A 13,446-nucleotide genomic window follows, 5' to 3' on the forward strand; every position below is an offset into this window, starting at 1 on the left:
TGTATGCTCTGATAGGGGCAGGGTCCAAGAAGCAGCCTCCCCAGGCTCCGCAGCCCTGGGCCAGGGCGGTTCCGGGAGCTGGAACTCAGCCGCCCCGCGCTCGGTGTTCTCTCCGATAAGATCAGGTTCTAAGAAGCACCCAGGCGCTGAACCCTAGCAATCTGTCTGCAAGCCGCAGGCGAATTGCAGCCTGAAATTACCTGATCTATGGCTGAATGAGCTGCGGTCAGTCGAAAACAGGGGAGGTGATGTCAGTTTACCAGCATGGTGGCTGCTGGCCTCCTCTGTGGTCTGACTGGTGTGGAGAACCGAGATGGACCGCTTCCTTCCCCCATCTCGAACCCAGAATTCAGCCCTGAGTACGGTGCTTGCGCGGCTGGCAGAAACTGCAGCGCTGTAACCCTGCGTCTCTATCCCAGAGCGCGCTGCAGACTCTAGCCGCGGGGCGATTTGCTGAATAAGCAGTGTTACCCTCCGTGCGACAAACCTCTCGCGTTTGAGTCCCCGTAGCCGATCCTCGTGCAATGGAAATCCTTCCTCCAGGTTCCGGAGCACCCCACTATTGCTGGAAATTCCTAACAAGATATCCTTTAGCCGTCCTGACTTGTCATACTCCCACACAGTGAAGCAACACATGGGGGCAATGCACTCCCCTCGCCGCCATCTTCCTTCTCCTCATGTGTGTTTTCAATTGCATGAAATAATTTTTCATTAAGACAAACAACAGACTTATTTGAATGAAAGAACAATATAAATACAAGACTAAAACAACACTTATGGGTTGATGAGCCTGAAGACTTGAAAATCAGATTACAAATTCTACTTCTATAATTTCATTTTTTCCTTCCTTAAAGAAAAACATATCCTTGGAATTAAGATTATCAAAAAAACGAGAGGGCAACTTATGTCTTAAAACTACAACATTTCAGAAAAAATCTTATTTTTTTATTTCAGTGAAAGTATGTTTAGGAAAAGTTATTTACCATGTAGTGTATGCTATCCTTTTTTTCTGGTATTTCAATTAGTGGGAAAGGTTTAGTAATATGAAGGCTGAATGAGTTTGCTTTGTTTCCAGAGAACAATGGCCAAGAGATTCCTCTGCCCCACCTCAGGAGCATCACTGAAGCCTATTTATGGGGAATCGTCCCACCACAGCCCTCTTCTATGGCATCTGGGGAGCCCTCAGAGGAGCTGCCCACTCAGAATGACGCCACCTGACTCAGGCCATTATAAACTCCAATACAGGGACCTGAAGAGAGAGAGCCCTGGAAGTGATGCAGAAGCACAGAGTCATTACACGTTCAGCTCTGCTGCCATCAGGCTGAAAACTCTCCAGTGGGCTGTGAGGGAAGGTGATCTTAGGAAGGTTGAATATATCTGGGACCCACTTAATGATGACTCAACTTATGAGGCAACTATAGCCTGTATCTTATTTTAAAAAAAAAAATTCCAACATCTCACTACAGATTGAAATTTCAGTGAGTTGGCATGAACGGGCGTGAGATATACATTTTCATTTCCCTGGAGATCACGTAGAGGTCATATATCAATATTTCATGTGCTGGGGATATTGCTCAAGCGGTAGCGCGCTTGCCTGGCATGCTGTGGTTGAGGTGGGTGGGGTGAGGGGCGCTGGGTTAGATCCTCCGCACCACATAAAAATAAAATAAAGATGTTGCGTCCACCCAAAACTAAAAGATAAATATTAAAAAATTCTCTCTCAAAAAAAAAAAAAAAAAAGATCTCATAGTCAGTACAACTCCCCATCCCACACAGACACACACACACGTATCCACATACATATATATTTAGTTCATATATATAAAACACTATGGAAAAGGTAAAAATGCAAAGAAGTCAATAAATTGAGGGATGGATTGTGGATAGACATACCACTTTTTGTTTGTGAAATCTCTGTCTCATCTCCACCATTCCCTTTGTTAATTGTCCCTACTTAAGAGGAAAGGAATTAGAGCATCACATAAGACACTCACACCCACCTCAAACTTCACACACCTTGGTCAACATTAAAAAAGTTTGCACTGTCTATACTCTTCTCCCCCAACTTTTATTTACTATAATTTTATTTTAGAAAGTGTGGTAGGTCTTTGGGTGAAACAATTACTAAAATCAGCAGTTTTTATCTGTAAGGAGTAACTCCAAGAGCTACATTCATGTCTCTAATGCAATTTTATTTTTTTCTGGTCAGCAAATTTAAGCCAGGACTTGATCCTGACCTGGCTACTCCTCTTTGTCTCCTCTTGCCTCACGTTCACCAGCTTCTTCTCCAGCCTCCTCCCGCCTTTTCTTCTTCCCCTCCCCTTCCTTCTAGTCCCTCCTCCTAGTTGAGTCAGTGGCTTGAAACTTTTTAAAAGCTCTGTGCTCCAAATTAGAAAAAAGCTTTTACAAGGTATCAGCACTTTTCTTTCATTGGGGGGGGGAAGGCATGAGGAAAGTACCAAAGAGCAGCAGACTTTTAAACTTTAAATAGCCAGGTCTGAGTGCCTGAACTTGCCTTTTCATTTTACTTCATCCTCCACGGAGTTCAATCACTTGGAGTGCCTACTTCACTTCTTTAAGTGAAAGAGTAAGTTAAAGAAAAAAACCACTTTACCTATTAGTTTCTTTTTCTCCTAGTAAAACTTTCTATAGTTTTTAAGTGTCTAAAATGTAAATTTGATTTATGTTTTGAAATGAAATGAGCTTGTGACTATCTATAGTCAATGCTAAAATTCAATGTAGGGAGTTTATATTTTTAGTTGTTTCAAAAGTTTCTATTGCTAATGCAAAAGGTAAATGTTTTCATTAACTGTTTAAGAATAGATGGGCAATCACAGTGACCAAGGTAGTGACATGAAAACTGAAAAGAGGTTGTTATGGCTGGGATTGGACTACAAGCAAAGATTTTTTAAAAAATGGTTGAAGGAATAGGTCATAGTGTAGTTACCTTTGGAAGATAGAGCCTATTTGATGGGTTGAATATGGATTATATTAATTGTGTGTACATATGAATATAATCAAAGGGAATAGCTGCTGTGGTGTAAGTGGAGAGAGATAGTCAGAGAAACATTTACTACTACCAGAGACAAGGGGCCCTTAATATCAAAGCTAAAAGAAAAGCATTAGGAGAGTTTAACTTGGAGGGTTTCAGGCTTAAAAATTTTGATTTTAATATATTAGAAACACATAAATCTGGTTGCAGAAGCCCATGCCTACAATCCCAATGGCTCTGGAGGCTGAGGCAGGAGGATCTTAAGTCTGAGGCCACCCTCAGCAACCTAGTAGGACCCTATCTCAAAAATTTTAAAAAGTGGGGATAAAGCTAAGTGATAAAGTGTCCCAGGCTCCAACCCCTAGATGGAAGAAAAGAAGAAAGAAAGGAAGGAAGAAAGGAAGGAGTACTTTTGATTTGCTTTTCTCTAATTGATAGAGATAATGAACTTTTTAAATTTATTTGTTGATTGATTGTTTATCACCTTCTGAGAATTGTCTGTTCAGGTTCTTGGCCCATTTATTGATTGGGTTATTTTTTTTTTTGATTGTTTAGCTTTTTGAGTTCTTTATATACCTTAGAGATTCGTGCTCTATCTGATTTTCAAGTGGTAAATATTTGCTCCCAAGTTGTAGAATTTCTATTCACCTCACTTATTGTTTCTTTTGCTGAGAAGCATTTTAGTTTGAATCCATCCCATTTATTGATTCTTGATTTTAATTCTTGCACTATAGGAGTCTTATTAAGGAAATAGGGGTCTAATCTGATATGATGAACATTTGGCCCTACTTTTTCTTCTATTAGATACAGGATCTCTGGTTTAATTCTTAGGTCCTAGATACACTTTGATTTGAGTTTTTTACATGGTGAGAGATGTGGGATTAATTTCATTTTGTTGCATGTGGATTTCCAGTTTTCCCTGCACCATTTGTTAAAGAAGCTATCTTTTCTCCGATGTATGTTTTTGGTGACTTTGTCTAATATAAGATAACTGTAATTGTGTGGATTAGTCTCTGTGTCCTCTATTTTGTACCATTGGTCTACCAGTCTGTTTTGGTGCCAATACAATGCTGTTTTTGTTACTATTGCTCTATAGTATAGTTTAAGTTCTGGTATAGTGATGCCACCTGCTTCACTCTTCTTGCTAAGGATTTCTTTATTTTTAAGAAATTTCCTTTGGATTAAAGAGATTGAATCACTGCGCTTTCAGCGAGTGGCAGATGAAGGTGCAGGGAATGACAAGGAGCCCTGGTGCCAACAGTAACTTTAGTACCCACTGCCCAGAGAACAACTAATATTAGTGCTCAACCCCTTTGAATTGTTAGATGCACTGTCTGTTCTGCTTCTCTAAAAGTTCCCTCACTCTTAAATATTTTGAATAGGAAAAACATAAAATAAAATGCAGGTAAGCACTCTTTGCTTCTCTATAATCTTACTTCAGAATCACTTGGGACATTTGTCCAAAAAAATAACAAAAAATTAAAAGCTAAAATCCCAGGCCCCACCCTCCAGAAGTCTAGCTTCATCCAACTGGTGAGGGCCAGGAATGTTATGTGCCAAATGATTGTCATGCAGTTCAGAAACCACTGTGAAGGGACAAGGTCCTTAGGGAGGTCACACTGGGTGACTGTAGTTTTGAGCAGCTGGTCTAGGGGGCCATAAAGAGCAAATGAAAATGTGACTTAACATGGCATACAGAAGGCATGGTGTTATCCAGCTGCTGTCAAGATTTGCTACTACTAGCTATGAGTGGTGGCCACACCTGTAAACCCAACTCAACTATACCTGAAGCTGAGGCAGAATCACAAAATCAAGAGTAGCCTGGAAACTTTAGTAAGATTTCCATCTCGCAAAAAAAGACCTAATGAGAACTGTACACAACCCCTTAGATCATGATCTACAAATAAAAGTGCATCATAGGAACGCAGAGGTATAGGCATGAATATATAGGATATGTTCAGCTGTCCAGACTCCTGAATGAAATAAGGAATGGTGTGCCTCCTGGTGAATATTCTTGCAATATGCCAGTGCCAGGGCTTCTGTAAACATAAGCATACTTTTCCCTTATAATGAAAGAACATTAATGTTTCAACTAAGACTTGGAAAAATTAAAATATTAAACCAGGGTTAGGGGATGGAATTAGTTATAAGAATACTTGGTTCCTGGCCAAGTGAACAGCTACCATTAAAAAGCTTGCTGTTTTTGTTACCTCCTTGGCAGTTGCAAGATGAACCATCACATGAAATATTAGATGGTTTCTATGATACTGGTAATGACAGGTGTCTACATGTTACAGAATACAATGTGTCCAATTGAATAATTCGTATCTTATTCAAATGAAAAACTATAACTCATTAATACAAATGACCAATGTCTGGTGTTTAAGGAAAAGACAATTTTGCAGTTAAATTGCTGGTGTATTTTAAAGGAACAACTACCCCATGAACCAGTTCACACACTGTAGCATTGTGGAATCTCAGAATTATGTGAAAGTCAAATTTCATTTTCCATAGAATGTGAAAAACTCAAGAGTAAACTGCCACAGGCATCTACACAATCATTTTATTTTGAATAAGGATGAGACACTGACTAAAATGAAAACTTCTGTTGTGCCCAGCTGTATTTCTAACAATGTTAGTTTGCCTTGAGATCTATTGTTCTACGAATGTGTTGTTTGCAAACAGCTTATCATTTTACACTTAATTGTTTTTGTTATTTTCCCCCCAACAATTAGAATATCTGAACAAAAGCAGATGACACTGGCAAAATATTGTAATTCTTTACAAACCGAATTGGAGCCAATTTACACATCATCACATAGAAACTGTCTTGATATGGCTCCAAAAATTCTGTTGTGTTTGTTTGACCCTCGTGGCCTGTACTTCTTCACTCCCAGTCTAGTATTTTCTGCTAAATTGTAGGCTTTTTCTTTTGCATTCTCTCACATAAAACTGACCATCAAGACTAAATTACTCCTCTCACTTCAAGCCTTCCCTTGGCTATTTAACCCTTTGTTGACCTGACAAGCCTTTGTTCTTGTCTGACTACTCTTTGTACATGAATTTCACTCTCTGACTTGCCACATCACAATACAAAATGGCCCTTCCTAAAAGTAGAAGGAAAGCTCCCTCTTTTGTGATCATTGGGAAAGCATTATTTCTGTAACCTGCCCACCCACCTTGCACTTTATATTTCCTCACTTATGTACCAATCCCTGGGCTGTCATATTATCAGATACCCATCTACTACTAGCTGGTATACACTTTGGCTTTATGGATCAACCATCTCCTCTTTGTTTCGTCCAGGAAACCCTGGGTCAGATTTTCAGATTTCCATTTCATTTTTTTCATGATCTCCATAGCTATGACATACAAGAATTAGAAAGAAATGTAATATTGGATGGTGAGGGGAAAACACCCCTGTATTTCATTTACTTCTTACTTACAGGAGAATATGGCTTCAAGTTCAAAACCAGATGAGAAACCCCTTTATATTCAGATAGTGAACACATTTGTAAGAAGCCTACATAATTCTACTTTAGTTGCACTAGTCAATTCATTATTACTGAATGCTTGGAAAGTGTTTCTTTTGCTTGTTTTTCATTATTAAATAATATTTGTCTACTTTATTCACTTCTAAACCCTCCAATCACTACTCTGCTGAAAATTAACCAATCTTCTCTGTGGTAGCCTGACACATGTCATATTTTCACATGTTTCAGCACTTGTTAGATTGGCCATATCAAAGCATGGAAACTTTTCTGGCTTTAGTGCAGTCTTACTGTCTACTATGTTTATATCTTTTTTGTTTGTTTTTTGAAATGGGTTCTTACTATGCTGACCAGGCTGGTTTCAAATTGGAGGTCCTCCCAGCTCAGCCTCCTGAGTAGCTGATATTTCAGGTGTGATATTTATATAATTTAAATGCCACTGCAATGTATTAAAGGGCTTTGACTTAAGGATGATAAGTCTTCTGGCTGTACAAGTGGCTTATCTTACAGCCATTCAGCTTCCTCTTTTTTCACTTCACAGTCTATAAGGTATGGAGACAAACTGACAGATTGATTTTTTTTTCCTGGTATTCAGGGTTGAACCCAAAGTTACTTTATCTCTATCTCACATCCCAACCCGTTTTAGAACTTTGCTTAGTTACTGAGGCTGGCTTCAAGTTTGAGATCCTTCTGCCTCAGACTCCCAAGTCACTGGAATTATAGGCATGTACCACGATACCACAATGCCTGGCCAAATTGAACTTTTACCTAGAAATGTCATGCACATTTAGTTTTTGTTTTTGAAAGTAGGTTCCTGTTTATAATGAGATACTGTCCAAATGGTGTATTTCAGCATAACATTTTTTTTTTTTTTTGGTAAAAGACAGACTTGAAATAGATGTTACTGCATAAGGAGAGAGAAAAGTATAAATAACCATGATACAGACTATGCACTAATTTCTCTTATTGTACCATCAAGAGACATTGCAGAGTAAAATTAGGAATAAAATGATTCATCCTAGCATCAAAGTTGGGGATTAGGTTGTGCATGTGTGTGTGTGTGTGTGTATGTGTGTGTGTTCCTGGGTGTTCTTGCCTGAGTTCTTAGATACCTATGTTTTGAAAAACACATCAGCATTTTGCTTAGGCATGCATTCAGACACAAGCCTATGAGGCAACAACTGTCCTTATTTATCAATCAAATAAGCAGAGGCACTTAGCACAGACAGCTTCTCAGGTCACTTGACAGTTTGGTGGTTGAGCAAGTAATACATCTTCTGCAAGTTAAGATTGCAGTTCAGCCTTTGTACATAGAATCTGTTGCTTCTCGGATCAAACTTTATCTCAAAATAAATAAATAAATAAGTATGAGACTCTGGGAGTGGAAATGTGATTGGAAGAGCTTACACTTGGCTTTTGTTTTTGTTTTGTTTTTGATGGAGGCTAGAAAGGAAACAATTTGTAATAATTTAGCTGTCAGCTGAAAAAAAAAGACACCATCTCTTAAGCTGGTAATTTGTAATTATACTCATTGAGTTGCCTCTTGGTTTTTTTCAGGAGGTGTCCAGGCATCATGACTGACTGGAGTTTCTTAAGCAAACTCCTTAAAAAGGTCCAAGGCCACTCCAATTCTGGAGGGAAGGTGTGGTTGTCTGTTCTCTTCATTTTTCGAATCCTGATACTGAAGACAGCAATTGAGTCAGTTTGGAATGATGAGCAGTCTGCCTTTAGTTGTAACACCCAACAACCTGGTTGTCAAAACGTCTGCTACGACAAGTCTTTCCCAATCTCTCATGTGCGCTTCTGGGTCCTGCAGATCATATTTGTGTCCACACCCCCACTTTTGTACCTGGCTCATGTGATCTATGTGATGCACAAAGAAGAGAAACCGAACAAGCAAGTTGATGAAACTGATGAGTACAAGGTAGAAATGCAGAAGAAGGATATTGAAATAGAGGTCAAGTGTGTCATTAAGGAGAATGATCAATTGAAAATGGAAGGAAATCTGAAGATCACCTACATCATCAGTATCTTCTTCAAGTGTGTCTTTGAGGTGGCCTTTTTACTGATCCAGTGGTACATCTATGGATTCAGCTTGAGTGCTGTCTACACTTGCAGAAGAGATCCCTGCCCACATCAAGTGGACTGCTTCCTCTCTCGCCCCACAGAGAAAACCATCTTCATTATCTTCATGCTGGTGGTGTCCTTGGTGTCTCTTGCCTTAAATATCATTGAACTATTCTGTTTCTACTTCGACAGGCCCTCAACATATTCCCAGTTGAATAAATGCTGCTCACCAACTCCTCCCCAGTCACCTACATCTCCTCCAGTGGAAAAGGCAGTTACTGGTGACAGAAACAATTTTTCATACCCCATTTGTAACAAGCAAGCAAGTGGACAAAACAAGGCTAATGATAGCACAGAACAAAACCCAATGGGGCAGGCAGGAAGCACCATCTTTACCTCCCACAACCAGACTTTTTATTTCCCCAATGACAACTCGAATTTTAAAGAAATCATTGCTGGACATGACCCACAGCCACCAACCAGAGTGGACCAGGAACCTTCAAGCAGAGCCAGCGGCCAAGCTAGCAGCCGACCTTAGCCTAGTGGCTTGAAGGTCTAGATACAGGCTTGAGCATCAAAATTTCACTCGATTGTGGAGAAGAAAAAAGTGCTATAGAAAGGGCACCCTAGGTGTTAATTTTGTTCCAGTTGGAGGTGGTACTCAACAGCCTTAGTCATGAGGCTTAGAAAACAACAAAGACTTTAGAATATGTAGGTTCATCAGGGGGTGTCTGGGATTGGTGGGTAGAGAGGGAGGGGATAAGGGAGGTACATGTGGATATTTAACGTAGTGAATTCAAAGAACTTAATTTCTAAAGCAGAGTTGCATTAGGTGATACATAGGTAAGGGCTTTTTCTCCCCAACATACACCCCTAAGAATGGTTCTGTGTACGTGAAAGAGTGGGTGATCATTGTGGCTAAATATTTTTTAAATTTTTTGTTGTACCAAGAAACTGAAATTGCTTTGGCCAGGATAAATACTTCCTGAACATTGTATTTCTTTGCAACAAGAAAAAGACAGAAGATTGTTCTTATGTCCCTGCTAAAACATTCCATTGTTAAAATTTGCACTTTGAAGGTAAACTTTCAATCCTCCAGATGTCAAAGGACTTGTGCTACTACTTTTTTTTTTTAATTCTTGGTAGCAACTGAAAGTTCAGACAAGGCCCACAGAAAAAGGTGTTCCATGCATTTGCCATGAATTTGCATCTCAGCTGTTTCCAGGAATATTTTTTTTTTTTTTTTGCATCCACTTTCATCGTATCATTGCCATCACTTTTCTTCATTCCTCAACTACTATTCACATTCCTTTAATGGTTTCTGTAAACATTTTTAAAACAGTTGGGATGTCTGTGGTGAGCCGCTTCTGCCGTTTATGCAAATTATGGTCACCATTACATGATGGCGCTGGCTCCGCTGTGGTCTGTGACAAACAACTCCTTGTTTGGGAGAGTTGGCGCATGACTTTTCATCACTCTATGAGAAAGCTCCACGTGGCTGCTTTGCATTGGGGCTTGAGATGCTTTATTAAGGCTGGGAGGGGCATCCGAGGGGAGAAGAAGAACTATCAGGGGCCTGAATAAAACTGTTGCTGAAAGAAGATTCTTGGGTTGCGTCTTTCTTGCGGGCAAGAAGTCGCGCGCAACAACGCAACAAGTGGTGCCGAAAACCGGGAGTCAGAACTTTCAGCAGTCAGGGGGGTGCACCGTAGTCCCAGGTAAGTGGGATCCGCGATCAAAGCGGGAAATAGTCCCAAGTAAGTGGGATCCGCGACCAAAGCGGGGCAGCAGCTGCATTGTGTACTTTCGTTTTTACTTTCGCTTTTGTTTTCTGTGTTTCTCTTGTTGTGTCATTTTGTTTTTGTTTCTTGTGCTTCTTTTGTTGTTGTGTCATGGGTGCTGTGCCTTCCAGTCCGCTTCTTCTGGCCCTAGATGGCCTGTTACGTTCTAAAGGTCTGGAAGTGAAACATAGTACTTTACAGAGATTTTTACAGAAGGTAGATATCGCTGCACCGTGGTTTGCATTTTCGGGCAGCCTTACTGTACCTAGTTGGGATAAATTAGGCAAAGATCTTGACTTTGCTTCTGAGCAGGGCATATTAGAGGGTGGGGTGATACCCCTTTGGAAAATGGTCCGTAGTTGCCTTACAGATGGCAGATGTCAGGAGGCACTTACAAAAGGACAAGAAGTTCTAGAGCAATTACATGAGGAGAAATCGGAGACGGCAGGAAGTGAGATATCTCAGAAGGATGGGAGTGTGCGGAGAGTGAAACAGGGGAGGAGACGATTGTATCCAGATCTCAGTATGCTGCGCACACCCCCATGTGAAAGTGGGTCAGAGGAAGAGGAGGATGAGGAGGAAGAGCTCGGGAGGCTGTCTCGTCAGCTAGAGAGTTTAGCTATAGGAGAAGGGAACAGAAATAAACAGGGGCTCAAGAAAAGCGATCCCCCGGATCCACCGCCGTATGGTGGAGGTGTTTCGGGGCGAGCTTTCCATGCCCAAACATGGAGGGCTGTTAACGCTGAGATGGGTCTTGCTTATCCAGTTTTTCAGGATGACAATAGGGGAAGATTCCATGAACCCTTAGATTTTAAAATTGTGAAGACCCTGGCGGAGTCTGTGCGCACTTATGGGGTGGATGCCGCCTTCACGCTAACGCAGGTGGAGAATTTGTCTAGATATTGCATGACTCCCTCTGATTGGGCTAGCCTTGTTCGGGCTTGTGTTTCCCCGGGTAAATATTTGGACTGGAGAGCATTTATGCTAGAGGGCGCAATAGAGCAGGCCGCCCAAAACCATGCGGCGGGACACCCCCATTGGGACAAGGATATGCTTTTGGGGCAGGGTAGATTTGCAAATCAACAGACAGGATTTCCTCTTGAGGCATATGACCAAATTAACAACATTTGCATTCGGGCATGGAAGTCGCTTCCAAATAGAGGAGAGGTGTCTGGTAATTTGACCAAGATTCTACAAGGCCCTACAGAACCCTTTTCAGATTTTGTAGCAAGAATGGTGGATGCCGCTGGAAAGATTTTTGGGGATCCTGATAGAGCCATGCCCCTTATCAAGCAATTGGTCTTTGAGCAATGCACCAAGGAATGTAAAGCGGCAATCACTCCTTATAAAAATAAGGGCATAGAAGCATGGATGAAAGTGTGTAGAGAGATTGGAGGACCTTTAACTAACGCAGGTCTTGCAGCTGCTGTCCTTCGGATTGCAAAAGGGGGCAGTCCTGGTGCCGGAATATGCTTCCATTGTGGTCAACCCGGTCATTTCAGACGTGAATGTCCCAAAAAAGACAATTTTACTGGACCCCCTCACGGTGGCCCTTCCAATGGCCTTCGTCAACCGGGGCTGTGTCCTAAATGTAAAAAGGGGAAGCATTGGGCAAGAGAGTGTAGATCAGTGAAGGACATCCATGGACAGCCTATTTCAGCTGGGCCAAAAAACGGCCGAAGGGGCCCCCGACCCCAGGGCCCACAAATATATGGGGCAGTGGAGAATGTCACACCCGAACCCGAGACATGGCCATCTCTGCGCCATCCCATGAGACGCGGAGAGCCACTACAGGTGCCGCGGGATTGGACCTCTGTTCCACCTCCAGACTCGTATTAACACCTAAGATGGGAGTCCAATTGGTGGAAACTGAGTTCAAAGGGCCTTTACCACCTGGCACTGTAGGTTTGCTAATTGGACGTGCATCCTCTATCTTACAAGGTCTTCATGTCTTTCCCGGAGTCATTAGCCCTGATACTGTAGGGGCAGTAAAGGTTATGGTGGAGGCTCCAAAGGGCATTGTGTCTATCTCCCCAGGGGATCGGATTGCTCAATTACTAATTTTGCCTAGCTTACATAATCACTTCCCTGCTGGTACCACTGGAGGGGATTGTGCCTATTTGTCACTAGATATGAGCAATCGCCCCACTTTGGAATTAAGCATAGAAGGTAAATCTATTGTGGGATTGCTGGATACAGGAGCAGACCGTAGTATCATAGCCCTTAAGGACTGGTCTAAGGGATGGCCAATGCAGACTTCTGATCAATCCCTGAGAGGACTTGGATATGCCCAAGCCCCTCAAATCAGCTGTAGACATCTATCTTGGAAGGACCCAGAAGGACACAATGGCACCTTTCAGCCTTATGTACTTGATTTACCTATCTCTTTATGGGGCCGTGATCTGATGACAGACATGGGGTTCACTCTTAGTAATGACTATTCCCCAGTGTCTCAACAGATTATGCAAAATATGGGGTATAGGCCAGGTCTAGGACTAGGTAAACACCTACAGGGGCGTAGACATCCTGTGCAAGGTCATCAAAAGCTTAACAGATTTGGTCTGGGTTTTTCCTAGGGGCCACTGGGGCTCAAATACCCATAACATGGCTCACCGAGGAGCCTGTTTGGGTGCCTCAGTGGCCTCTTCCCTCGGTTAAATTGGCAGCAGCCCATGATCTAGTCAAAGAACAACTTGACTTGGGTCACATCCAACCTTCTACTTCTCCATGGAATACTCCCATATTTGTTATTAAGAAAAAATCAGGAAAGTGGCGCCTACTGCATGATTTACGAGCAGTTAATGCTCAAATGCAACTTATGGGGCCCATTCAAAGAGGGCTGCCTTTGCTATCCTCTGTTCCTCAGGGCTGGCATATTATTGCTATTGACATTAAAGACTGTTTCTTTTCTATTCCTTTGCATCCTAAAGACTCACAGCGTTTTGCCTTCACCCTTCCCTCGTGTAACCACGAGGAACCAGATCTAAGGTTTGAGTGGGTAGTGTTGCCGCAGGGAATGGCTAATAGTCCCACGATGTGCCAGATGTATGTGGGGAAGGCACTCGCACCTCTCAGACATAAGTATTCCTCCATCAAGATCATTCATTATATGGAT

General features: G+C 41.8%; 1 protein-coding gene across 1 annotated transcript; it reads left to right on the forward strand.

The window, feature by feature from the left end:
- Window positions 1-2,414: 2,414 nt before the first annotated feature.
- LOC107152987 (gap junction alpha-1 protein-like) lies at window positions 2,415-9,794 on the forward strand. The gene is made up of 2 exons (XM_015498510.2): window positions 2,415-2,587; window positions 8,041-9,794. Exon 2 carries the CDS (start codon window positions 8,057-8,059, stop codon window positions 9,086-9,088), a length of 1,032 nt encoding a protein of 343 aa, XP_015353996.1. The 5' UTR covers window positions 2,415-2,587; window positions 8,041-8,056; the 3' UTR covers window positions 9,089-9,794.
- The last annotated feature ends 3,652 nt before the right edge of the window (window positions 9,795-13,446 follow it).

Source organism: Marmota marmota, unplaced genomic scaffold, assembly GCF_001458135.2.
Source record: "Marmota marmota marmota unplaced genomic scaffold, marMar, whole genome shotgun sequence".
Taxonomy (NCBI): Eukaryota; Metazoa; Chordata; class Mammalia; order Rodentia; family Sciuridae; genus Marmota; species Marmota marmota.